At 38.2% G+C, this 24,917-nt stretch overlaps 1 protein-coding gene across 7 annotated transcripts in view; it reads right to left on the reverse strand.

Annotated features, from left to right (window-relative positions):
- The window catches only part of STIL (STIL centriolar assembly protein), a 77,406-nt gene that overhangs the window by 20,224 nt on the left and 32,265 nt on the right, over positions 1-24,917 (reverse strand). For 6 of the 7 annotated variants that reach the window (XM_042997036.1, XM_007077236.3, XM_042997035.1 and 3 more), the window contains 6 exons: positions 24,032-24,182; positions 20,568-20,677; positions 16,218-16,332; positions 13,238-14,176; positions 7,759-7,924; positions 4,256-4,487 (listed from right to left, as the gene is read on the reverse strand). In XM_042997036.1, coding sequence (XP_042852970.1) covers positions 4,256-4,487; positions 7,759-7,924; positions 13,238-14,176; positions 16,218-16,332; positions 20,568-20,677; positions 24,032-24,182 — 1,713 coding nt within the window. The remainder of the gene's footprint in view (positions 1-4,255; positions 4,488-7,758; positions 7,925-13,237; positions 14,177-16,217; positions 16,333-20,567; positions 20,678-24,031; positions 24,183-24,917) is intronic. The other variant, XM_042997039.1, reaches the window with a different exon arrangement.

Raw genomic sequence — 24,917 nt, forward strand, 5'->3', positions numbered from 1 at the left:
CTGACTGAGCCCTCCAGGCACCCCTAAAAGATTTTATTTTTAAGTAATCTCTATACCCAAAGTGGGGCTTCAACTTACAACCCCGAGATCAAGATCACATGCTCTACCGACTGAGATAGTGAGGCACCTCAAATCAAAATTTTACAAGATGACTCTAGGGCACCTGAGTGGCTCAGGCATTAAGCATCTGACTTCAGCTCAGGTCACGATCTCACAGTTCATGAGCTTGAGCCCCACATCGGGTGACCTCAAGCCCTGCTTCAGGTGAGCACAAGCCCCACTTCCGGTAAAAACACAAGCCCCAGGTTTAGGGAAAAAAAAAGGAGCACCTGGGTGGCTCAGTCGGTTAAGCATCTGACTTCAGCTTAGGTCATGACCTCATGGTTTATGGGTTTGAAACCTGCATCAGGCTCTGTGCTGACAGCTCAGAGCCTGGAACCTGCTTTGCATTCTGTGTCTCCCTCTGTCTCTCCCCCACTTGCACACACACACTCTCTCTCTCTTTCCCTCTCAAAAATAAATTAATATTAAAACAAATTTTGAAAAAGGGGGGGCTCCTGGGTGGCTCAGTCGGTTAAGTGTCTGGCTTCAGCTCGGGTCACAATCTTGTGGTTCATGGGTTTGAGCCCCACGTCAGGCTCTGTGCTGACAGCTCAGAGCCTGGAGCCTGCTTCAGATTCTGTGTCTCCTCCTCTCTCTGCCCCTCCCATGCTCATGCTCTGTCTCTCTCTGCCTCTAATAAATAAACGTTAAAAAACAAAAACCAAAAAACAACACAAGCTCCAGGTGAGCCCCGTTTCTCTCCCTCTCTCTCTCTCTCTGCCCCTTGCTCACTTTTGTCCTCTCTCCAAAACACAAAAATAAAAATAAAAATAAAAGATGAGTCTAATAATACAGCAAGTGGTATACCCAAAGAATTTTTAAAAATGTTCTATTTATTTTTGAGAGGGTACGAGTGGGGCAGGGGCAGAGAGAGGGGGACAGAACATCCGAGGTGGGCTCTGCACTGACAGCACAGAGCCTGATGTGAGGGTCAAACTCACAAACCGCGAGATTACAACCTGAGCTGAAGATGGACGCGCCACTGACTGAGTCACTCAGGTGCCCCCAAAGTATAACTTCTAAAAGAAAAATAAGGATTGTTTCACATGAAAGTCTATAAATACCACTACTCTTCAGCGGCAAAAAGCTTTTAATTACCAACTTTCCTTCAAGGCAAATAAATTTATCCCTCATAGACTGCTTTAACATCAGAAAGAGAGATCCAGGAAGACATCCAAGGGGGACAGGGAACCCGGATGGCTAGGTGCCATGTATGAACACTTAGCAGTGGGAAGCACATCATGAATCAGACCACATGTTTGGGAAGAATCCTACAGAAGCACCAAAGCCACTATGGACAATAATGGAGACAGTATTTAATCCAAATCAATACATTATGCTGAACAAAGATCAGATTTATATCTAGCTATGTGTTGGAATCAATAGAGCTGATTAACTGCTCTGAAAAAGCAATTAACTAACATTCTACTAATTAACTGAGATATGTTTCAAAAGTTAAAAACCACATTGGATTGGAGATGTTTAAAGTTTTGACTTAGAAACTATTTCAGGGGAAGACACCCATAATGCTAAAAAGAAGTCTGCAGTTTACAGAAGTCCAGAAGGAGAAATAAGGATAACCATAGTTCATTCCTTTGTTCTGTTTCTATAATTAGTCCAAATAAAATGTGGATTTATCTCGGGGCTCACCTTAAATTGCTCTTTCTATCACAGAACTCATATGAAGTAGGTAACATGGGGAACCATACACTAGGTCAAGTTCTAAAGACACAGAATATGGTAATCAGAATAATTAAAAATGTCAAATATTATCACAAGGCTTATAATTTAAAAAAATAACCAACTGTCTGCCCCACGCCATCCCACCACCAAATTCACCTCTTTTAACTGCTGTTGCATGTGGTGTGTTACACCTACATCATTCCTCTACTGTCAAGATGCACTCTATGTATTCTACACCTGATCCCTTCGGGCACTTCCACAAGTCCAAGTGCCTTCACCTCCTCTGGCCTTGACTATACTAACTGGTTTCCCTACTTCCATTCTAAACCCCTTTAGTTCAATTGACACAAAACAGCTATTTAAAAAACGAAAAATCAGGGGTGCCTGGGTGGCTCAGTCGGTTAAGCGTCTGACTTCGGCTCAGGTCATGATCTTGCAGTTTGTGGGTTCAAGTCCTGCATGGGGCTCTGTGCTGACAGCTCAGAGCCTGAAGGCTGCTTCAGATTCTGTGTCCCTCTCTCTCTCTCTGCCCCTCTCCTGCTCAAGTTCTGTCCCTCTGTTTCTCAAAAATAAATAAACAGTAAAAAAAAAAAAAAAAAAAAAAATCAGATCACACTACTCTATTGTCTAAAATACACCCAGACTTTAATAAGCATGGAGTAAATTCAAAGCTCCTTTCTACATAATGCAAAGCCCCCACATAATTTGGTTCCTGCCTGTATCTCTGACCACAGTTCCTAAGCTCTCTCTCCCTCGGTCACCATATCTGCTGATGAGAGAAACAAAGGCAAGAGAAATGTAACATAAGTTAAATCTCTTTACAGCTTGCAGCCCCTGATAGACACCTGAAACCTGCAGAGTGTGACCTTCCTCAAGCAACTCATGGCTGCCTTACTTCCTTAATGTTTTTGTGTTATTAAAGACTAAAAATAAGAGTAGCCTTGTCTTAACAGTAGCTAGCCCCTCAAGGTCCTGAAAGCCTTGGTTTCAAATTCCTTAGAAACTACGCTATCCCTAACCCCACTAACTTAAAAGTATATAATCAGTCACTCCTCACAACCCCAGTGCAGCTCTTTCTGCCCACAGGTTCTGTCCTGCTGCTGTAATTAAATCACCCCTTTGCACCAAAGAGGCCTCAAGAATTCTTTCTTAGCCGTTTGCTCAAGAACCCCATCATAGCCACAACGGCTTTCCTAATTGTTTCTTGAACAGTCAAGCTCATGCATACCTCAAGGTCTACACTTGCTATTTCCTCCACCTGGAACACTCTTCAGATGTTCTCATGGCTGGCTCCTTCTCATCATATTAGGCACTGTTCAGATGTTATCCCTCAGCAAAGGCTTCCTTCACCATGCCCTACTTAATATATCCCTCGCTCCCATGCCACCATCCCAGTCACACTCCACTTAATAACCCTGGTTCTTTTTTTCTTTTTAATGTTTATTTATTTATTTTGAGAGAGAGAGAGAGAGCATGTGCATGAGCAGGGGGAGGGGCAGAGAGAGAGGGGAGAGAGAATCCTAAGTAAGCTCTGCTCTGTCAGCACAAAGGCTGATGCAGGGCTTGATCTCATGAACTGTGAGATCATGAGTTGAGCAGAAAACAGGAGTCAGACGCTCAACCAACTGAGCCACCCAGGCGCCTCCCTGGTTTATTCTCTTCAGAGCAGTAATCATTATATGACATTAAATTATGTGTTACTTATATGGTTATTGTTTGTCTCTTTTAAGTCATGAACATTCCATTAAGTTAGCAGCTTTTCCTGACCTACTGCTCATCTCTAGGGCTTCATTCTATGGCAGCACATATCAGAAGCTCAAAGATATTTGAATTTGTTTCCTAATTTCCTGAGGATCTTAAGTTACTTTGAAATCCTTGTTTAATTAAAAAAAAAAAAATTCATAATGAAAAATTTCAAACACAAGAGAATAGTATAACAAACTATTATACACAGTTTTGTATATTGCAACTTGCAACTTTTGTATATTTGCGACTTGCAACCAATCTTATTCCAATTATCCCCTTAGCCATTTCATCTCCCACCAGATTATTTTGAAGTAAATCTCAGATAACATTTCGTATATAAACACCCAGTCTGTATCTTACAAAAATAAATTCATAGATATATAAATTTTTGCAATATGCAGAATCTTTAAAAATTCACAAAATTCAGGGCCCATCTCCATCTGGGATCTAGCTATCAGAATCTACAGTGAGGCCTAGGCATATGTATTCCTGAAATTTTCTTCAGATGTTCTGATTCAGCTAGATTGTAACACAACCAAAGATTGACATCTGGGAATGGTTCTAGAAGAGTCAGAATTGTCGATTACATAAGAACCATCTAAGGAGAGCCACTACAGCTGAAAATACCATTTACAAAACAAAGTTTCTGAGTTAGAACACCAAAAGAATATTAGAATTTAAAAAGAAAAACAGGAGGATGAATACTGAATCGAAGACACCTTACTTGGATACAGAAAGTGGCTGATTAAATTCTTCTTCCGCAGCAATGTTGCTCTCTTCAAAGCTGGGAATATCAACTGCTTTTAATGAAGATGCACTACCTGGAGGACTTGTGACTCCATTATTAATATCAACAGAAAAATTCATGTCCTCACTGGAAATCTTTGTATCATCTTGCCTCAGCTGAGATTCAGGCTCTTGACCATCGCCTGCTGCATTCCAAAACAAGCTGGCACCTAGAGGTTAAATGATGAGCCAGATACTGAAACAAATATTCTACTATAAAAATAAACCTCTGACAAACCTCTAAGACTAACTCTATTATTTTAACACTATTACCTAGAAATGTCTTCAGATTATATTTTTTTCAGAAATGCCATAAAGAGGTTAGGTGAAAAGACAGAAAACTGGTGCACAAAGGTAAAGGGGACATTCTGGGCCCTCTCTTCAAGATGTGTGGCTCTCAAATGATGTGTTTTACATATTAAGGTTCTGAATATGATTTGGGGTATACGTATGTGTACTGAAAACTGCTGTTATGAAAAACCAGGGAAAATAATATAAATACAAATTCCTAGGCTCTGTGATTTTTATCCTTAAACACGGTTATTTATGAGACTACTCAGGGGCATATCAGGCAAGTATTAAGAATCAAATGTTTCCCAAACTTTATGGAGCATTTGCACAATTATTTGCAGAACTATTTACATTTACTCTTATGGCTTACTGTTTTTCTTTAAATCAACTCACTTTATTTTTACCTAGCTTCACCATTTCTGTGAAACCACAGATTTGATGTGCTGTATTTTTCCAATACTCTTAAGAATAAATGTATCTACAAAATATAAAACATTCATCTTTAAACCATCCCAAATTATCTTTTGAATCTGAGTGGTATGCATTCCACAACTTGGGAAATACTGCTATGCATAATGACTTAAAGAAATAGTTAAAATCAAAAAGTACATCCAAGTCAAAATGGTTTCTACTTTGAGGGTCAACCTGGGCGATTAAAAAAAAAAAATTAATAAATGAATGATTTAATTTTGTATTCATAAAACATTAAAACCTGTCTTAAGAAAGGACAATTATAAAAAAGTTACATGAGTGCTGCTACTCTTCTGGAATATTTATCAATATATACCTTCAGGAAACTAAGTATCATTGTAGAAGAAACATGTTTCTAAAAGTCACTTATTCTAATGATTAATAACGCATTAATATTATTATTATTATTATATATTATATAATATTAAATATTTAAATAAATATTAAATATTAAATAAATATTAAATATTAAATATTTAAATAAATATTAAAATAATTATTATTAATATTAATAACGCATCTAATTATTAATAACGCATTTTTCTGCATATAAGTAATAACCACCCTAGATCATCCAAGCTGAATTACTGAATATGAATCTATGCAGTTTGAAAATAATTTCAGAATGTAAGTTTAAACATGTAAATGACTTCATTCAATGATCTCTTATTCAGCACACATGATTCAGGCATCATGTTAACTAATGAGATACAGTAGTGAATAAGGTAGTGTTTCAGATCCCCAAAGCTTATGGATGAGAAGCAACTGTAATATAGTAAGTAGAGAGTTTTATAGGAGCAAACATAGATGTTTGCTATCTATGTACGTTTGGTTAGCTCACGATACCCGCAGCTCCTTGTCCACCACCCCTCTACATTACACACACACACACACACTTTCTCTGGGGACTACCACCCCTGCAATTAACAAAGGTAGGACTCCAAAAGACATGTTCCTATTATGTGCTTCTCACCCCCCTTACCGCTGAACCAGGGATTAAACCCTAATCCAAACTAGGCCATTCAGGTTCTCTGCAATTTGAAACAAGACTGAAGACAGTAACCTGGTTTGTGTAACACATACCCTTTGGAGCTTTGGGTGAGCTGTATTTTAAGATGCAAAGCAGTGAAGAAAGAATGAGTAAATCAGCCACACACAATAGTTGAACAGTCCGAATGGTATTCCAGTTTCCAGTTCTAGTTTTTTCCTGAAGTCCAGCCCCATTCTTGGCCTTGGTTTTCATGAAACATCCTCATATCCTTCCAGTAAATTCCCCTTCCTTGCTTAAATTATTTCAAAGTGGTTTATATTACTTGCAGCCAAAGAATCTTGACTAATATTCAGTAATAACTGACTTACTGTACATGAGGTTCTTGCTCCCCTCCCTCCGTGCTCCCCTCCACGTGGATAGTTAACAAATGAGTTCAGAAATAGAATACAGAAATCTGCCTTCTTTCTTTTTTCTCCCTCTCAAATCTTTACTTTCCAGCTCAAATCTGCATCTGCTACTTTTCCAAGTCTTAGGTCATCAGCCCACCTCCACTCTTCTGATGTTTGAGTATCACCATCTTCATTTCCAAAAGCAGCTCAAATGCAACAGATATTTACACTGAACTCATCCTCTCTTCCCTGCTTCCCTAGGTCATCTAGGCTGAAAATCCTAGGATAACTTTTATTTTCATCTTTAATAAACTTTCAATATTAGAATAGGTCTAGATTGATAGAGATGATAATACAGAGTTCCTGTACACTCTCCTCACCCAGTTTCCCCTGTGCCATCTTATGGCACATTTTTCAAAATCAAGAAACCAACGTTGGTGCATGACAAAAATCTCCAGATTTTATTTGAATTTCACCAATTTTTCCACTAATGTCCTTTTTCTGTTCCAGGATCCAAACCAGGGTATTACACTGCAATTAGCAGGAGTACTTTTGAATCCTACACCTCCTCCACTGCCACATCCAATTAGTTACCAAATCTTATTAACACCCTGCACAACTCTTTCTCTTCATTATTGTCACCATCACTCTATGTACTAATAGGCATCTTGCTAGATCTTGGGGACACTCTTGAAGACATTCTTAAAGATCTCAAAGGGTCTGGTGATGAGCAAACATGCAAGCAAAGAAATATACATCATTTACATTATTAATTGATTTTTTAAAAAGACCTTCAATGATGTATACCAAATAAAGGAGACTTTCCTTTTTAAAAGATGTAATAAAGGCTCTCCATAAAATATTACAGTACTAGACAATTCAGAGCCTGTGTTTTCTCACTGTGCCCATACTATTTTCTCTACCCACCCTATTCCGCCATCTCTCAATTCCACCTACTAAAATCCTACATACCCTTCAAGGCCCAGAGTCAGTAACACCGCATAGATGAAAAAAACTTTCCCTGATCCCTCAAATCACAGATGATTTTTCTTACAAGAATTGGGTCCAGCCTAGGAATGTATCAAATACTATGTATGATGTCATGTGGTTTCACATTTGTTTTCAAATACAGTTCTCTTTCATGAAGAGTAAAATTACACAAAGACTTAAATAAGTGATAACTCTCATCACCCTGGTTTTGGTTCTATTTGTACCATGCACCAATTTCAACATCAAAATTTTAAAAGTAGACATGAAAAGCATTTTTTAAAATTCCTTCCAAATAAAAAAAACAATTACCTGTGCTCACAGCAATGCTCACACTTTTTCTCATGTGCAAGCCAGGAGAAGACTGTGCTTCCATGGAAACCAGCTCCATCTGTCTTGCTGCTTGTGCCGTGTTTTCAACAGAGGTTGTCTTAGGGGAACAGGGCTGCAGAGACTGTGCCTCCAATAAACGCTGAATCTGTATCAATTAACAACACATTTTAAACTGGCCATGGAAGTAATCACCAAATTGCAGTGGAGTTTAAAAATGAATTACAAAGTGTCCCAATTACAAATAAGTGGCTTTTAACTAGATTTTTTTCACATTTCAGTTAGATCATACCATAAAACTTATTCAATGCAGAAATCACTATCCTTCATTATTAAGACCCACTTAAGTGGGCTAAATGTAAATTTTATTTTATTTTACTATTTATTTATTTATTTATTTTAGTTTTTGAGAGTGAGTGTGAGCAAGCAGGGCAGGGGCAGAAGGAACAGGAGAGAATCTTAAGCAGGCTCCACTCCTAGCGAGGAGCCCAACATGGGGCTCGATCTCATGACCGTGAGGATCATGCCTTGACCCAAAATCAAGGGTTGGACACTCAACCCACTGAGCCACTCAGGCACACTTTTATTATTTCTTTTAAAGTAAACTCCAGGCCCAACGTGGGGCTTAAACTTATAACCCCAAGATCAAGAGTTGCATGCTCTACTGACTGAGCCAGCCAGGTGTCCCATGGCTAAGCATAAATTTAAAAGTGAAACACAGGGGCACCTGGCTGGCTCAGTCGGAAGAGCATGTGTCTCTTGATCTCGGGGTTGTGAGTTCAAGCCCCATGCTGGGTGCAGAGATTACTTAAAAAAAAAAAAAAAAAAAATTAATAAACCAAAAAAAGTAAAAACATGAAGGTATTTAGATTGACATTCATAACTTTAAACTTGTGTAAAAAAGCCTAAATGTTAGGACTTCAAATAAATATTTCAAGAGTGCCTGGTTCGCTTAGTCAATTGAGGGTCCAGCTTCGGCTCAGGTCGTGATCTCATGGTTCATGAGTTCAAGTCCTGCATCAGGCTCTGTGCTGACAGCTTGGAGCCTGGAGCCTGCTTCGGATTCTGGGTCTCCCTCTCTCTCTGCCCCTTCCCACTCTTTCACTGTCTCAAAAATAAACATTTAAATAAATAAATAATAAAAATTTCATTCCTATTCCACCTACAAATCAAAAGTAAGATAAGAGCTACACTTAACCAAATATTCAACATTTTTACACAAGGTTCTTCTTATAAAGGTTAACCAGAATAGCCCATGTTTGGCTGTGCTAAACTGGAATTATTAGTTTTTTTTAATGTTTATTTATTTTTGAGAGAGTGCAAGGGGGAAGAGGCAGAAAGAGAGGGGACAGAGGATCCAAAGCAGGCTGTGCACTGCCAACAGCAAGCCCAATGCGGGGCTCGAAGCCACGAACTGCGAGACCACGACCTGAGCCAAAGTTGGATGCTTAACAGACTGAGCCACTCAGGCACCTCACAACTGAAATTATTAATAACAGTAGTGAACACTTACTGTTTCCTGTTTACAAGATACTGTATTAAGAGTGTTTATGTAAGATTAATACAACCATCCCATGAAGAATGTACTACTATTTTTTAAATGACAGTTTTTTTTTAAGTTTATTTATTTTGAGAGAGAGAGTGCTCACATGAGAAGGGGAAGGGCAGAGAGAAAAGGAGAAAGAGAATCCCAAGCAGGCTCCACACTGTCAGCACAGAACCCAACACAGGGCTCGAATTCATGAACCATGAGATCATGACTTGAGCTGAAACCAAGAGTTGGACACTTAACTGACTGAGCCACCCAGGTGCCCCAAGAACGTACTACTATTTTAAGTTTACTTATTTTGAGAGAGACAAAGCAGCACAAGTGGGGGAGAGGCAGAGAGACAAGCCTGACACAGGGCTCAAACCCACAAAACTGTGAGATCACAACCTGGGCCGAAACCAAGAGTCGGATGCTTAACTGAGCCACCCATGCATCTCAAGAATGTGCTACTATTAAACACACTTTACAGATAAAAAACTTGAGAAATTAAAAATAAAGTCACTTGCTCAGAACATGTAACTAATAAGTAGCAATGCTAAGGTTCAAACACCAAGTTTTCTTTACTCCTTTTAAAACTGAAATAGAATTCACATACCATTTAAAACTCATCCCTTTAAAGTATACAATTCAGTATTTTTTAGTAAAGCCACCACAAGTTTGCAACCATCACCACCATCTAATTCTAGAACATTTTCATCAATCCCCTGAAAAAACTCTGTAACCATTAGCAGTCACTCTCTATTGCCCATCCCTAGCCTCTGGCAACCACTAATTTACTTTTCTGTCTCCACATATTTGCCTATTCTAAACATCTGATATAAATGAAACCACATAATATGTGGCCTTGTATTTTGCTTCTTTTACTTAGTATAACATTTTCAAAGTTCATCCATGTTGTTGTATCTACCAATACCTTGTGGCTGAATAATATTCTGTGTGTGGATATGTCACAGTGTGTTTATCCATTCATCAGTTGATGGGCATTGAGCTGCTTTCACTTTTAGCTATTATAATGTTACTATGAACATTTGTCTGTAAGATTTTATGTGCTCATATTTTTTCATTTCTCTTGGGTATATACTTAGGAGTGGAAGAGCCTCACTTTTTAAACACTGTGATTTTCTACTTCCCTGTAAATTACACTAATGTGTTTAATTCGTCTCACTTATTTCAGCAAATTAACTTTACTAATATAAGAAAATATAACTTATCCACAAATTATCAAGATAGGTAGAAATACAGCCTGCATTAATAATACAAAATAGCCTATGTACTTATAGTGGTTTGTAGCATAGACTTTGGTGTCATGATGTAAGTTTAAATCCTACTCTGCTATCTTTTGGATAAGCTTTTTAACCACTATGAGCTTCAATATCACCTAAAGCTAAAGTAGTCGTAAGGATTAAGAGACAAATAAAATAGTTTTAACTTTTTGACTGCTGATTGCAGTCAGATCCTACACTAACCACTTGATACACGTACATACACACACACACATAAACTCATTTAACCATCAAATCTACATGTAATAGCAATCACTGCTCCCAATTCACAGATGAGAAGAGTGAGGTTTAGAGAAATCACACAAGAATCACAAGAATCACACAAGCTTGATAATAAAGCTATAGTAATTAACTAAATAGTACTGGTGCTGGAATAGACAGGCAAATCAATGGAGAATATGGTACAGAAATAGATACAAATACATGGTACTTCTATTATAAAAAAATACATCTCCAATCATTAACAAAAGATCCATTATTCAATAAATATATGAGGCCAGTTATCTGATTATTAAAAAGGGAAAAATCTCTTATCTCACATATCAAAATAAAGCAAAAAATATAATTCTGAAGGGGGAGAGAAGATGAAGAATATATTTTTTACAATCTGGAAGAGAAAAGGGCTTTCTAAACATAATTAACACCCAAAAAGAAAATGATAAATCTAATTATATCTAAACTGGACTATTCTGTACAAACAAATGGTTAAAACACAAAACATTTAACACAAACTGTAAGAAATGCTTACCACATACATATGATAAAAAATCAATTTCCTCAATATACAATGAGCTCTTAAAAATTTAATTAGAAAAAAACCTAAAATGGGTAAATGACAGACTTTATACAAAGAAAAAATAGCCAATAAATAATAAAATGATCAATCTTGATTATAATAATATAGTGCAAATTAAAACAATTTCTACTTATGACTGATACTCATTTTTTATTTAAGAGAGAGCGTGCGAGCAGGGGAAAGGGGTGAAAAGAGAGAAAGAAAGAGAGAAAGGGAGAATCTCAAGCTGAAACATTTAGCTACATTAAAATTTCTGCCAAATATCTGTAAGGATTTATAAAAATCAAGCTTATATTTTACAATTTCAGAGAATTTACCTAGGTTTAAAAAACAGCAAAACTACATTTTTCTCAAGTGTCTCATCTATACCATTTTTAAGCAGCATTTTTATTTATTTGTATTTTATTTATTTTAAAAAGTTTACTTTGAGAGAGAGAGAGCACATGCACAAGCATGCAAGGGGGGGGAAAGGACAGAGAGAGAGAGAGAGAGAGAGAGAGAGAGAGAGAACCCCAAGCAGGCCCCACACTGCCAGAATGGAGCCCAACACAGGGTTTGGCCTCAGAAATGAAAGATCATGAACTGAGCCAAAATCAAGAGTCTTTTAACCAGCTCAGCCACCCAGACACCCCTATTTATATATTTATTTTTAAGTTTACTTATCTAAGTAATCTCTACACCCAATGTGGGGCATGAACTCATGACCCTGAAATCAAGAGTCCCATGCTCTTCTGACTGAGCTAGCCAGGTATCCTTAAGCAGAATTTTTTATATATCATTACCTTTTTTTGTTTTTGCAAAATGCAAAACAACTTTACAAAACAAAGATGTTAAAAAATCATACATGCATATAATGCCGATTATACATATATTTGCATAGTTATAGGATGATGGAAGAAGTATAGAAGAATATATTTCAGGTTGTTTTCATTCATACTCATGGGAACGGGAAGGAAGATGGTAGGGGATTTGGGGTACATACGTGGAAGAAAGGTGCCAGTAAGGAAAGGAAAAAAAAAAAAAAAAAACGGCACAAAACTGAATGGTGTAATATAATTAAAAGACTAAAAACTGCCATAAATGCCTGAAGAAAGGAAGCATTTCATAATATAATGAATGAAATCCATCTAGTATAGATACACAGAAGATGTTCCAGAACTACTCTTGAAAGGTACACTGGCTGAAACTTATTAAACATACTACAGGGTTGACAAGTTAGAGACGCATCAGAATCCATTGTGCAGGCTTTATATCTAGTGGTATACCAAGGTCTAGTAAATTACATAGACTTTCTGTTAGAGGCAACAAATGAAAAGAAAAATGCAGTTATATTGTAGGTTAGGATACACACCAGGCAGAGAAGAAAAGGCCTGCTTTCTACTCCTGGTTCTACTCCTAACTAGCAATGTGTCATTGTCTAAAGTATACTCTCTCTAATCCCTTTTGCATTTATCTGTAAAACAACAGGAACTAGAATCCACTTTCCAAGTTTCCTTCTAGTTCTGATATTCTACAATTTTTTTTAATGTTTATTTATTTTGAAAGACAGAGAGAGCAAGCAGGGGAGGGGCAAAGAGAGAGAAGAAAGAGAATTTCAAGCAGGCTCTGAGCCATCAGCACAGACCCCAATGGGGGGGCTCTAAGTTACTTACGAATCAGGAGACTGACCTGAGCAGAAATCAAGAGTCAGACACTCAACCAATGGAGCCACCTGGGCACCCCTGATATTCTACAGTTTTACTCCATAAAATGTAATTACTGAAGAATTGCCAGTTATTTTTAAGTAATCATATTAATACCAAGAACTTAGAAGAAGTAAGAAAGCTTGCAAACCTGTGCCTGAAGCAGTCTCAGCTGTCTGTCCTGTTCTGTGAGGAACCTATATGCATCCGGAGACAGTCCCATCATTCCATTATCTGGCCCGGTCTTGGGTGTGTGTGTGCACACTGCACAGGGCCGTGGGTTACATGCGTCCACGTGTGAAGGCAGTCTTGCCACAGGCGATGGTTCCACAGTGCTGTGGGGAAGGCAACCACCCGTGCTTCCCTGGGGTCTCAAGGCTATAGGACTACTTGAAGCACAGAATGCATTAGAGTACAGAGCTGGACATCCACCTGGGTGAAATAACGAATGTTTGTGAAGGGCTTCAGACTGGAGGTCTTGAATGGACCCCACTGTATTCATTCCTTGCCAAGAATTTACTGGACTATACTGAATATGGCCATGATGCTGACAACAACTGCAGACATTTGTAGAATAGTAAGATGGTGGTGGTGGAGTAGGTATCTGAAGTTCCATTGGTCTTCCTGAATTACAGGATGAAAAAACAAAATTGTGTGGGTGGGTCTGTGAGGCAAGAGAAGACTGCTTGGAATTAAATGTGGAGGATCCTATAAGATATTCTTCTTTGTGTAAATTTGTATCAGGAGATGGCCCATTAAGAGAAGATGGTTTACCACTGTTCCTGTTATGGGGGTTCCCTTTTTTACAGGTAGATGATTGTCTTACTTCGCCATGTCTTAAAGGAACAGTGCTCTGGGTTAACTGATTTGGTAACCCTCTCAAGGAAGGCTCTCCAGCTTTAGCTTCTAGGTTGTGTTCGTCATCGTAAAGCTGGGGTTGCAATGGATCCAAGTGTTCAGAGTGGTTAATCAACAAAGAAGGGTTTTCATTATTCACCATTTCCAATGGCTTAGGAAGAGGATTTGATTCTAAGAAATTGCCATCCAACACAAGCGAAAGTTCAGGAACTGATGGTTGGATCTTAGAAATCTATAAATGGGAAATAAATGAAAGAAGGAAAGTATTTTTTAGGATGCCTCACTTTCTTCACACTAATATTTTCCAAATTATATCCAGTTACTTATTAAAAAGTGTTTATTCTTTATTTAGACAGTTGACACATATTTTCTGGGCATCTTCTACGTGCCAGCACTAGGAATGTAACTGTGAGGAAAATAAACAAGGTCCCTGCCCTAACAAACTTACTTAACAATGGAATTCCTTTTATTGGAACACTGATTATTGTTGCTTAAATCACATAACACAATATGGGAAACTGTTTTTATAATAGATTTTTTTTTACCCTCTCCCCATAAAAAAAATTATTGCTGGCAGAATGCTTTAATAGATCTAGTAGCAAATAATGTTTCTGTATCTTAGGTGATAAAAGATCTTTCAATAAATATTCCAGAATATTTTTCTACTAAGTAAAATTATTCACTGTTCTTTTTATCAATACCAACTAGTTATTGGAAGAGCAGAAAAAAGTAAACAATACTCGCTGTGGTAAATTTGGTTATAATTTGATAGTAATTTTTAAAAATCTTTCCCATTCCTGGGGCACCTGGATGGCTGTTGGTTAAGTGTACAACTCTTTCTCTCTTTTTTTAATGTTTTAATGTTTATTTATTTATTATTATTATTTTTTTAATGATTTTTTTTTTAACGTTTATTTATTTTTGAGACAGAGACAGAGCATGAACGGGGGAGGGTCAGAGAGAGGGAGACACAGAATCTGAAACAGGCTCCAGGCTCTGAGCTGTCAGGACAGAGCCCGATGCGGGGCTCGAACTCACGGACCATGAGATCATGACTTGAGCCGAAGTCGGCCGCTTAACCAACTGAGCCACCCAGGCGCCCTTATTTATTATTCTTAAAATCATGTTCATTTATTTGTTCTTGAGAGAAAGAGACAGAGTGCACAAAGTGGGGGAGGGGGGGTCAGAGAGAGAGGGAGACACAGAATGTGAAGCAGGCTCCAGGCTCCAACCTGTCAGTGCAGAGCCTGATGCGGAGCTCGAGCCCACAAACCATGAGATCATGATCCGAGCCAAAGTCAGATGTTTAACTGACTGAGCCACCCAGGCGCCCCTAACGTTTATTTATTTTTTATAAAGGGGGGGGGGGGGGAGAGAGGGAGAGAGAGAGAGAGAGAGAGAGAGAGAGAGAGAGAGAGAGAGAGAGAAAGCGCACGCATGGGCAGGGGAGGGCAGGGAGAGAGGGAGACACAGAATCCAAAGCAGGCTCCAGGTTCTGAGCTGTCCACACAGAGTCCCACATGGAGCTTAAACTAACGAACCATGAGATCATAACCTGAGCCGAAGTCAGTGTCTTAACTGACTGAGCCCACCCTGGCGCCCCCGACTTTTTTTCGCCTCAGGTCAAGATCACAGAGTTCATGCAATCCAGCCCTATGCCGGGCTCTGCACTGATAGTGCAGGGCCTGCTTGGGATTCTCTCTCTCCCTTTCTTTCTGTCCCTCACCTACTTTCTTCTAATAAGTAATTAGTCCAATTAAGGCACAACAATTCTATAATCAAAAAATTATGACAGATTAGCAATCTCCAAAATCAAGTATCATGTTTTCTCAGATTTGGTTAATAAGAATCACTGTCAAGTTCTGGTAGTAGTACAGAATGTTGAGCCTACATGGGTTTTTTAAAAGCACCAGGTTCTGAAACCAAACCTCCTGAACTACTAGCTTTACTGAATTCCAATTTTACTACTTACTAGTTGTTTAATACTGGGCAGGTACTTAACCAATCTGTGCCTCAGTATTCTCTGGAAGTAGTAATAAAAGGTACTTATTACAATATGTACACACATATGTATATATATCGCATACAATAATTACACATACTTGTGAGAAATATCTGTATCTATATATATAGATATAGCCACATTGATATATAGCTAGATACATCTTAGAATAAAAATTAAATAAGTTTCAGGTAATATTATTGAATGCTTTAACATGAAGAGATTTTCGGTTTCTAAACAATAGGTGGGCTCTTTATAAGATCAGTGATACCTTCTGACTCACAGGATGAGGACTAGGAATTGGTCTTGGAGAAAAATCTTCATCTTCAACACCAGAGTCATGATCATTTATTGGCATCTTCCCTGGAGATAACTTTTGGGAAGACCTAAAAAATAGAAGGGAATAAAGAAAAGTCTTCAGTAATCTTATTTGTTCATTTGTTCTTTCTTTTTGAAAGTGAATAAAGTCCTTTAATAAACCATAGTAGTATCTGGATCATTTAATTTAGTATTTGACAACCACAAATTATTTTTTTTCGGGCCAGTGTTAGCTGCCTAGGAAAGCTGGTGCAGTCAGATTCATGCTTAATAAACTACCTCTCTTTGCCTGATCGCGGGAAGTTTACAAAATATCAGGGGCACCTGGGTGGCTCAGTCAGTTACGCATCTGTCTTCAGCTCAGGTCATAATCTTACAGTTTGTGGGTTTGAGCCCTGCGTCAGGCTCTGTGCGGACAGCTCAGAGCCTGGAGCCTGATTTGGATTCTGTGTCTCCCTCTCTCTCTGCCCCTCCCCTGCTGGCGCTCTGTCTCTCTCAAAAATAAATAAACATTAAAAAATTTTTTTAAATATATATGTATCAACAGTTACTGAGCATCTTCCGATTAACACTTTGAGGAATGTAGTTATAAATAAGGCATAGGGCTTGCCATAGCAAAACTTTAGGGGCGCCTGGGTGGCTCCATTGGTTGAGCATCTGATTCTTGGTTTTGATTCAGGTCATGATCTCAGGGTCGTGGGACTGAGCCCCTTGTCAGGCTCGGTGCTGAGTGTGGCACCTGCTTGAAATTCTTTGTCCTTCCCCTGCGCACGTGTGCACAGTCTCTCTCTCAAATTAAAAAAAAGAATTATAATCTGGTGACAGAGCTGTACACTCACTGCATTAAACACTGTGTTAAAAAGGGAACTTAAGAGAGAACTACTACACTTTCCTGCGTACTGATAGCTGTGATGGGAGAGCTTGGAGGAGGTGCCTCCTCCTACTGAGTCAGTTGTAGTCATTGGGTCACAGCCGCCTGCCCCAATAGAACACAGACACGATTTTGAGTACTGAGTTTCAAAAGCCAAAATTAGAGTTTAAAATAAAATCTGGAAGACTATATGCATCAGATTTTTTTGCATCCTAGATAAAGTCTCAATAGGATGAGTTCAGGGAAGAGAAAAGCCAGAAGGAAGCTAAAAGAGCACAGACATTGATGGAATCCCTAGAAAGTGTCCTACATCCTGTCTCTCTGGTCAGGGAGCACAAAGAAGCCCCCAGGTAGGAGGTCTGACAGCAGAAGAGACCTTTGCCTAAACCCTGGTGGTCTGGAGAAGCAAACACAGAGTTCTTTCTGCACCAAGGTGCTGCAATGAAATAATCCAAATGTCTGCATGGTGTGTTTAAGCAGCAGGGTCTGCACTCAGTCCCATAAAGTTCTCCCCCTACACCCAAGATGACGTGGAGAATATTATTGTATCCCCTGTGCCTCAGGGTAGCACAGACATGACAGAGAACCAACGACCTGACTAGAGTAAGGAGGTCACAGCAGAAGCCTGCACAAACCTACTGCCAAAGACCAGACGCAAATGAAAACATCTCAGCAGATGGCAGCTTGGATGGATGATAATCATGTCACCCCACACTACTACTGGCACAGCATTAATTCCTCCAAATTGCATATAACCTCAGAGGAAAGAAGACAAACAGAATTTGAATTACTGAAATTTGGTTTCTATAACCAATTGGGTGGTCAAATTAGAAATTAAGTTCAATTACTTTTAAAAAGAAAAAAGTTAACATTTTTGAAAACCTGAGTTTGTGGCAAGGAATTAATATTTGCTACATATTTACTTGTGGTAACACAAACATGTAAACACACATAAAATTTCTGACATTGAGCAATAAAATCCATTTCTGAGCTTTTGTAGGACCCAAGGCAAAAAGAAAAAACTTTATGTTGTATAACTATATCATCAGTTCTTTAGGTGAGATGAACATTTTCCTAAAATCTAAAAATGATCATTCCTAAAGCTCTGATCAGAGTTGAAAACTGGCAAAGTTTTCAAAAACAATGTTAAAGAAATTGGGGCACTGGGGTGGCTCAGTCTGTTAAGTGTCCGACTTCAGCTCCAGTCACGATCTCATGGTTTGTGAATTTGAGCCCTGCATGGGGCTCTGCTCCGACAGCTCAGACCCTGAAGCCTGCTTCAGATTCTGTCTCCCCTTTTCTGTGTGTCCCTCCCCAACTTATGCTCTCAATCTCTCTTTCAAAAGTAAGTAAATAACTTTAAGAAAAAAATGAAGACAAAAAAAAGAAATTATAAGTGTCTCCTAAATTTGGCTTTTTCTTCCATAAATAATCCATAAAATCTTGAATAAAGACTTAAAAAGACAGTGACGGTATTCCTGAAAACCTGAAAGAACATAGGTTTCTGGTGATCTAACCTATTCCCAGGATAAGTTAAAATGCCCAAAGATGGAGAGAGCACACCTCAGGTATGTCTAATCTTCAAAACCTGTAACTATGTTTACCGCACTTGGGAAAAGGAAGTTTGCAGATGTGATTAAGTTAAGGATCTTGAGATATGAAGATTATCCTAGATTACCCAGGTAGGCTCAATGTAATCACAAGGGCCCTTATACAATGGAGGCAAATGGGTCAGAGTCAGAGAAGAAGATGTGAGGATAGAAGAAGTCAGAGAGAGATCTGAAGATGTTATACTGCTAACTTTGAAGACAGAGTAAGGGGCCACCAGACAAGTGATGCGCATGGCCTCTAGAAGGTGGAAAAGGGAATAAGATGGATTCTCTACTAAAGCTTCCAGAAGGAATGCAGCCCTCTCACCACTTTGACTTTAGCCTCAAAGACCATCTCAGACTTCTGACCTTCCAAACTGGAAAATAATAAATCTGTATTGTTTTTAAGTTGGCAAGTTTGTGGTAATTTCTTAGAGCAGCAACCAGAAACTAATACAGATTCAGTCATAATTCCCATTTTACAGATTGAATAATGATGTATAGAACCAGGATTTGAATGCAGATATCTTACACCATAAACTGAGCTCACAACTATTATGTTGTGACCTCTATAAATAATTGGTATAGTTGGCAATTATTTTAAAATTGTATCATAGTTAATTTCCACCTACAGAATCAAGTGATGAATGAATCGTATAAAAAAAGTCAAGCCATTTTCTCAATCACCGCAATAACCTATAATGAACCTTACACCTCCTGTTTTGCATGCAAGATACTAAACAGTATTATAAAGGGGCCCAAAGACAGGTTAAGGTTATATTCAAAACGTTGAGAAAAGGACAAATTAACCACTAGGGCAAGTTAAAATAACATTTGTAGGGGTATCTGGCTGGCTCAGTCAGTAGAGCATGTGACTCCAGTAATATGGAGAACATTCAACACTTCATCACTGGACTATAAATTTCACGAGGGAAGAAATCTGTATCTGTTTTTAATACCACCATATCTCTAGTCTTTAGCATATTACCTGGCATACAGGAGAATACATGAGAAAGGTGGGATAGGGATATGAAGGGTTAATTTTATGTGTCAACTTGGCTAGGCCACAATAACCAGATATTTGGTCAATCGTTATTATAGATGTTTGTATGAAGGTATTTTTAGACGAGATTAACATTAAAGTCACTAGACTCCAAGTAAAGCAAATGATCCTCCAAAATGTAGACAGGCCTCATCCAGTCAGCTGATGGCTTTAATAGAACAAAGAACAACCCCCTGCAAGAAGAGGGAATTCTGCTAGCAGACATTTGGACTCTAAATGCAACTCTTCTCAGCCTCCATAACTGCAGGAACCAATTCCATAAAACAAAGCTTTCTCTCTCTCTCTCCCTCTCTCTCCTTCTCTCTCTCTCTCTCCATCCTGTTGGTTTTGTTTTTCTGGAGAACCCTAATACAATGGAGTATCTTTTTTTTTTTACCGGGAAAAGTATATACTGACCCAAAAAATCACAGCCAGTATTCACTTAATACTCCCCAAGAGCATTTTCTTTTTTAGGTAGAGAAGTTTTTTTACCACAGTTTCTCGGATAGGCCCAAGTTTAAAACTACAAGTCAGAGAAGAACAAACAGAAGGCAAACTAAACAAAAACAGGAGCTTCTTCCTAAGCAAGATAATTTGACACTTCCTGCCCCTATGTAATAAAGCAACTCAAATGACGACTACATTAAAGTTGTCACTTCATCCGAGTATGAAGTAATGCATGGACATCTTATGATATAAGATAATACAATCAGTTTCATCAGATTAGGGAGTTACTTTCATTACTCATTAAAGCTAATGAATATAATAAAAAAAAGTACACATGAAAATAGTATCTTTTACCTTTTAATTGAAAGATTCATGGAAACTTTGTTGAAAAACTCTGTTTCTGCATTTTGGCTTTCAGCAGTCAGTTCAAAATGGATTGACTTTTTATCAGAAGGTTCAACATTCTGAAATAAAGAAGGGCATACTTTGAGAGCTGACTTAAATAGAAACAACAGAGAATTCTATTTAGATGAAAAGTAGCTCTGAGGGGGCACCTGGGTGGCTGTCGGCTAAGCCTCTGACTTGATTTCAGCTCAGGTCACGGTTCGTGGGTTCAAGCCCTGAGTCAGGCTCTGTGCTGATGGCGCAGAGCCTGCTTGGGATTCTCTCTCTCTCTCTTTCTCTCTGCCCCTCCCCCACTCCTACTCTTATGCTCACTTGCTCTCTCAAAATGAATGAATGAATGAATGAATGAAAAGTAGCTCTGAAACAATGGGAGGTAGGAGACTTATTTCTATTACTGTAACCTTTTTAAAAAAATTGTTTTTAAAATTGAGATATAACAGACACATCACATTAGTTTCAGGCATACAACATAATGATTTGATATTTGTATATATTGCAAAATGCTCACAATAAGTCTAGTTAACATCCATTACCGTACAAAGTTATAATTCTTTTTCCTTGTGCTGAGAACTTTCTTTTTTTTAAGTGTTTATTTTTGAGAGAGAGAGAAACAAAGAGTGTGTGCAAGGGGCAGAGAGGGAGACAAAGGATCTGAAGCAGGCTCTGTGCTGACAGCACAGAGTCTAGTGCAGGGTTCAAACTCACAAACTGTGAGATCATGACCTGAGCCAAAGTCGGACGCTTAACCAACTGAGCCACCCAGGTGCCCCGCCTTTTGTTGAGAACTTTTAAGATCTACTGTCTTAGCAACTCTCAAATATATACTATTAAATATAGTCAACATGCTGTATGTTAGATCCTCATGTCTTATTTTAGAACTGAAAGTTTGTACCTTTTTTTTTTAATTTTTTTTTTTTAACTTTTTAAATTTGTTTTTGAGACAGAGAGAGACAGAACATGAACAGGGGAGGGGCAGAGAGAGAGGGAGACACAGAATCTGAAACAGGCTCCAGGCTCTGAGCGGTTAGCACAGAGCCCGACGCAGGGCTCGAACTCACGGACCGTGAGATCATGACCTGAGCCGAAGTTGGGACGCTTAACTGACCAAGCCACCCAGGTGCCCTGAAAGTTTGTACCTTTTGACTCTCTTCACCCATTCTGCCCACCCCAAACCATACTGCAACAATATGTTTTCTGTATCTATGAGTACAGTTTGATCATTTTTTTTTCACTTAGCATAATACCATGTTGTCACAAATGACAGTATTTCTTTTTTATGGCTGAATAACATTCCACCGTGTGTGTGTGTGTGTGTGTGTGTGTGTGTGTGTGTACACACATTTTCTTTATCCATTCATCCATCAATGGATACGGATACTTAGGTTGCTTCCATGTCTTGGCTACTGTAAAATAGTATTGCACTGAATATGGGGGTGCAAATACCTTTTCAAGTTTGTGTTTTCATTTCCTTTGGATAAATATCCAGAAGTGTAATTCCTTAAACATGTTAGTTCTATTTTTATGTAACCTTTTTATTTTATTTATTTTTTTTTTTTAATTTTTTTTTCAACGTTTTTTATTTATTTTTGGGACAGAGAGAGACAGAGCATGAACGGGGGAGGGGCAGACAGAGAGGGAGACACAGAATCGGAAACAGGCTCCAGGCTCCGAGCCATCAGCCCAGAGCCTGACGCGGGGCTCGAACTCACGGACCGCGAGATCGTGACCTCGCTGAAGTCGGACGCTTAACCGACTGCACCACCCAGGCGCCCCTATGTAACCTTTTTAAACTGTCCATTTCCCTGCTACATAAATGAAAGCGAGAACTTAATTACCTGTATTATGTAACTTACTCAATAATCAATAATAATCAGTTACCAATAACTGAACTGAGGATATAACATAAAGAATGAGTAAATGATATTTGTCTCTAAAATGGAAGTAAATTATTAGACCTCACTTAAAATAATTATATTTATAATTAAAATACAAAAACTTGATTCATGAACTGATAGCCTATAAATAAATTAAAGAAGGCACAAAGGGTGCCTGGGTGACTCAGTCAGTTAAGCATCTGACTCTTGATTTTGGCTCAGGTCATGATCTCATGGTTTGTGGGTTCTGCACTGACAGCAGAGAGCCTGCTTGGATTCTCTGTCTCCTCCTCTCTAACCCTCCCTCTCTCAAAAATAAATAAATAAACATTTAAAAAAATAAATAAGGCACAAAATAAGATCAGAGCGAAAACACGATTATTTAAATATATTCAATATTTTTGTAATAAAATACAGAATTAAAAAAAAAGTTTTATTTAAGTAATCTCTACACCCAACATGGGGCTTGAGCTCACAACCCCAAGATCAAGAGTTGCATGCTCTTCTGACTAAGCCAGACAGGCGCTCCCAGAATTTTTTTTATTATTGGTTTGAGACCTAGGACGATCAATCATTTTACTGAAAAGTGGTCTTTGAATGTTTTTACATCATGACACTTATGGTTTCAAAGATCTACTTTTTCTGTGACAATCACCTAGATGTATTTTTATGTGTTTTATGAGCTATAGCAACAATCTATTCTGATTCCTAGGATTATATATAAACACTGACTTTCTTTAATTTTAGAGACAGAGAGAGGAAGACAGAAAGCGACAGCACACAAGTCGGGGAGAGGGGCAGAGGGAGGGGGAGAGAGAATCTTAAGCAGGCTCCATACTCCGTGCAGAGCCCAGTGTGGGGGTCAATCCCATGACCCTGGGATCATGACCTGAGCTGAAACCAAGAGTTGGATGCTCAAATGACTGAGCTACTCAGGTGGCCCTAAACACTGACTTTCAAATGTGAGAAACCATTTGTTATATCTACACATTTAAAAAATAACAGGGCACACAAAATGCAAAGATCACAAACTAACTCTCAATATCATAAAATGATATATAAATTTCTTGATACTCTTCAAAGGTTTCAGAAAAAATTGGGTAAGTTATTCTGCGGAAAAGCTCTGATCCTGTATTACGGTTTGGTTCTGGAGACATGGTCTAAAATTTATAAAACGATATTAACCATAAATGAAGTTAATATTTAATAAGAATAATTATAAACAAAGCCTAATAGTCTGAGTTACTATTTATTTTAAAGGGTAAAAATCATTGGGTTTAAACTGCCAACAGGCAACCCTAACTAGTGATTACATGTTAGGAATCAGGGGCACCTGGGTGGCTCAGTTGGTTAAGTGTCCAACTCTTGGTTTCAGTTCAGGTCATGATCTCACAGTTTGTGCGATTGAGCCCCGTGTCAGGCTCCGCATTTACAGCACAGAGCCTGCTTGGGATTCTCTCTCTCTCTGCCCTTCCCCCGCTTGCTGTTTCTCACTCTCTCAAAAAAAAAAAAAAAGTGCTAGGTAATCAAATCACTTACTTTGAAAAGATGTAATGTTTCCTTGCTGGTTAGTAGCTGGAACTGAAGGTCAGATGACCTGCCATCACAGGGGAGGCATTCATAAAACTCAGGATCCTTATGTGTCACAGAATAGAGAACTATAATGAAATTTCCAGATTCTGAAAAAACCCTGGACAAAAAAATGCCATTAAATTAAAATTTACTGAGGATAATGAAAGTACACTTTTAAGAACTCCTACAAGAGTCTCTGAACCTAATTAATAAACTACTTAAAAGTCCAATGTTGGGAAGAAAACTGGGGAGCAAATTTATGCTTACTTTTTTAGTGTTACTGATTTTTAATTTTTAAAATACACTTTATTATAAAGTACATATTCCTTGTAAAAACTTTAAGCAAAATAGGGATATATAAAATAGAAAACCAACTCACTTTATGGTTTAATATATATCATTTTCTCCCAGGCATGCGAAAACATCTTATACAATCTAACAAAAATAGACCATACCATACATACTACAGTTGACCCTTGAACATAGGTTTGAACTGCACAGACCCACTTAAATATGAATTTTTGCCAATATAGCACAGTATTATAAATGTATTTACTCTTATGATTTTCTTAAGAACTTTCCTCCAGATTGCTGTATTGAAAAGTACTTGTAATATTGTCAGAACACGTAAAGTATATAATACATAGAACACAAAAAAATATGTGATAACTAACTAGGTTATCTATAAAGCTTCTGGTCAACGGTGAGCTAGCTATTAGTATAAGTTTCTGGGGAATCAAGTTTTATGCAGTTTTTTGTTGTTGTTGTTTTTTTTAAGTAGGCTTCACACCCAGCACAGAGCCCAATGCAGGGCTTGAACTCACGACCCTGAGATCAAGACCTAAGCTGAAAT

Source organism: Panthera tigris, chromosome C1, assembly GCF_018350195.1.
Source record: "Panthera tigris isolate Pti1 chromosome C1, P.tigris_Pti1_mat1.1, whole genome shotgun sequence".
NCBI classification, from domain to species: Eukaryota; Metazoa; Chordata; class Mammalia; order Carnivora; family Felidae; genus Panthera; species Panthera tigris.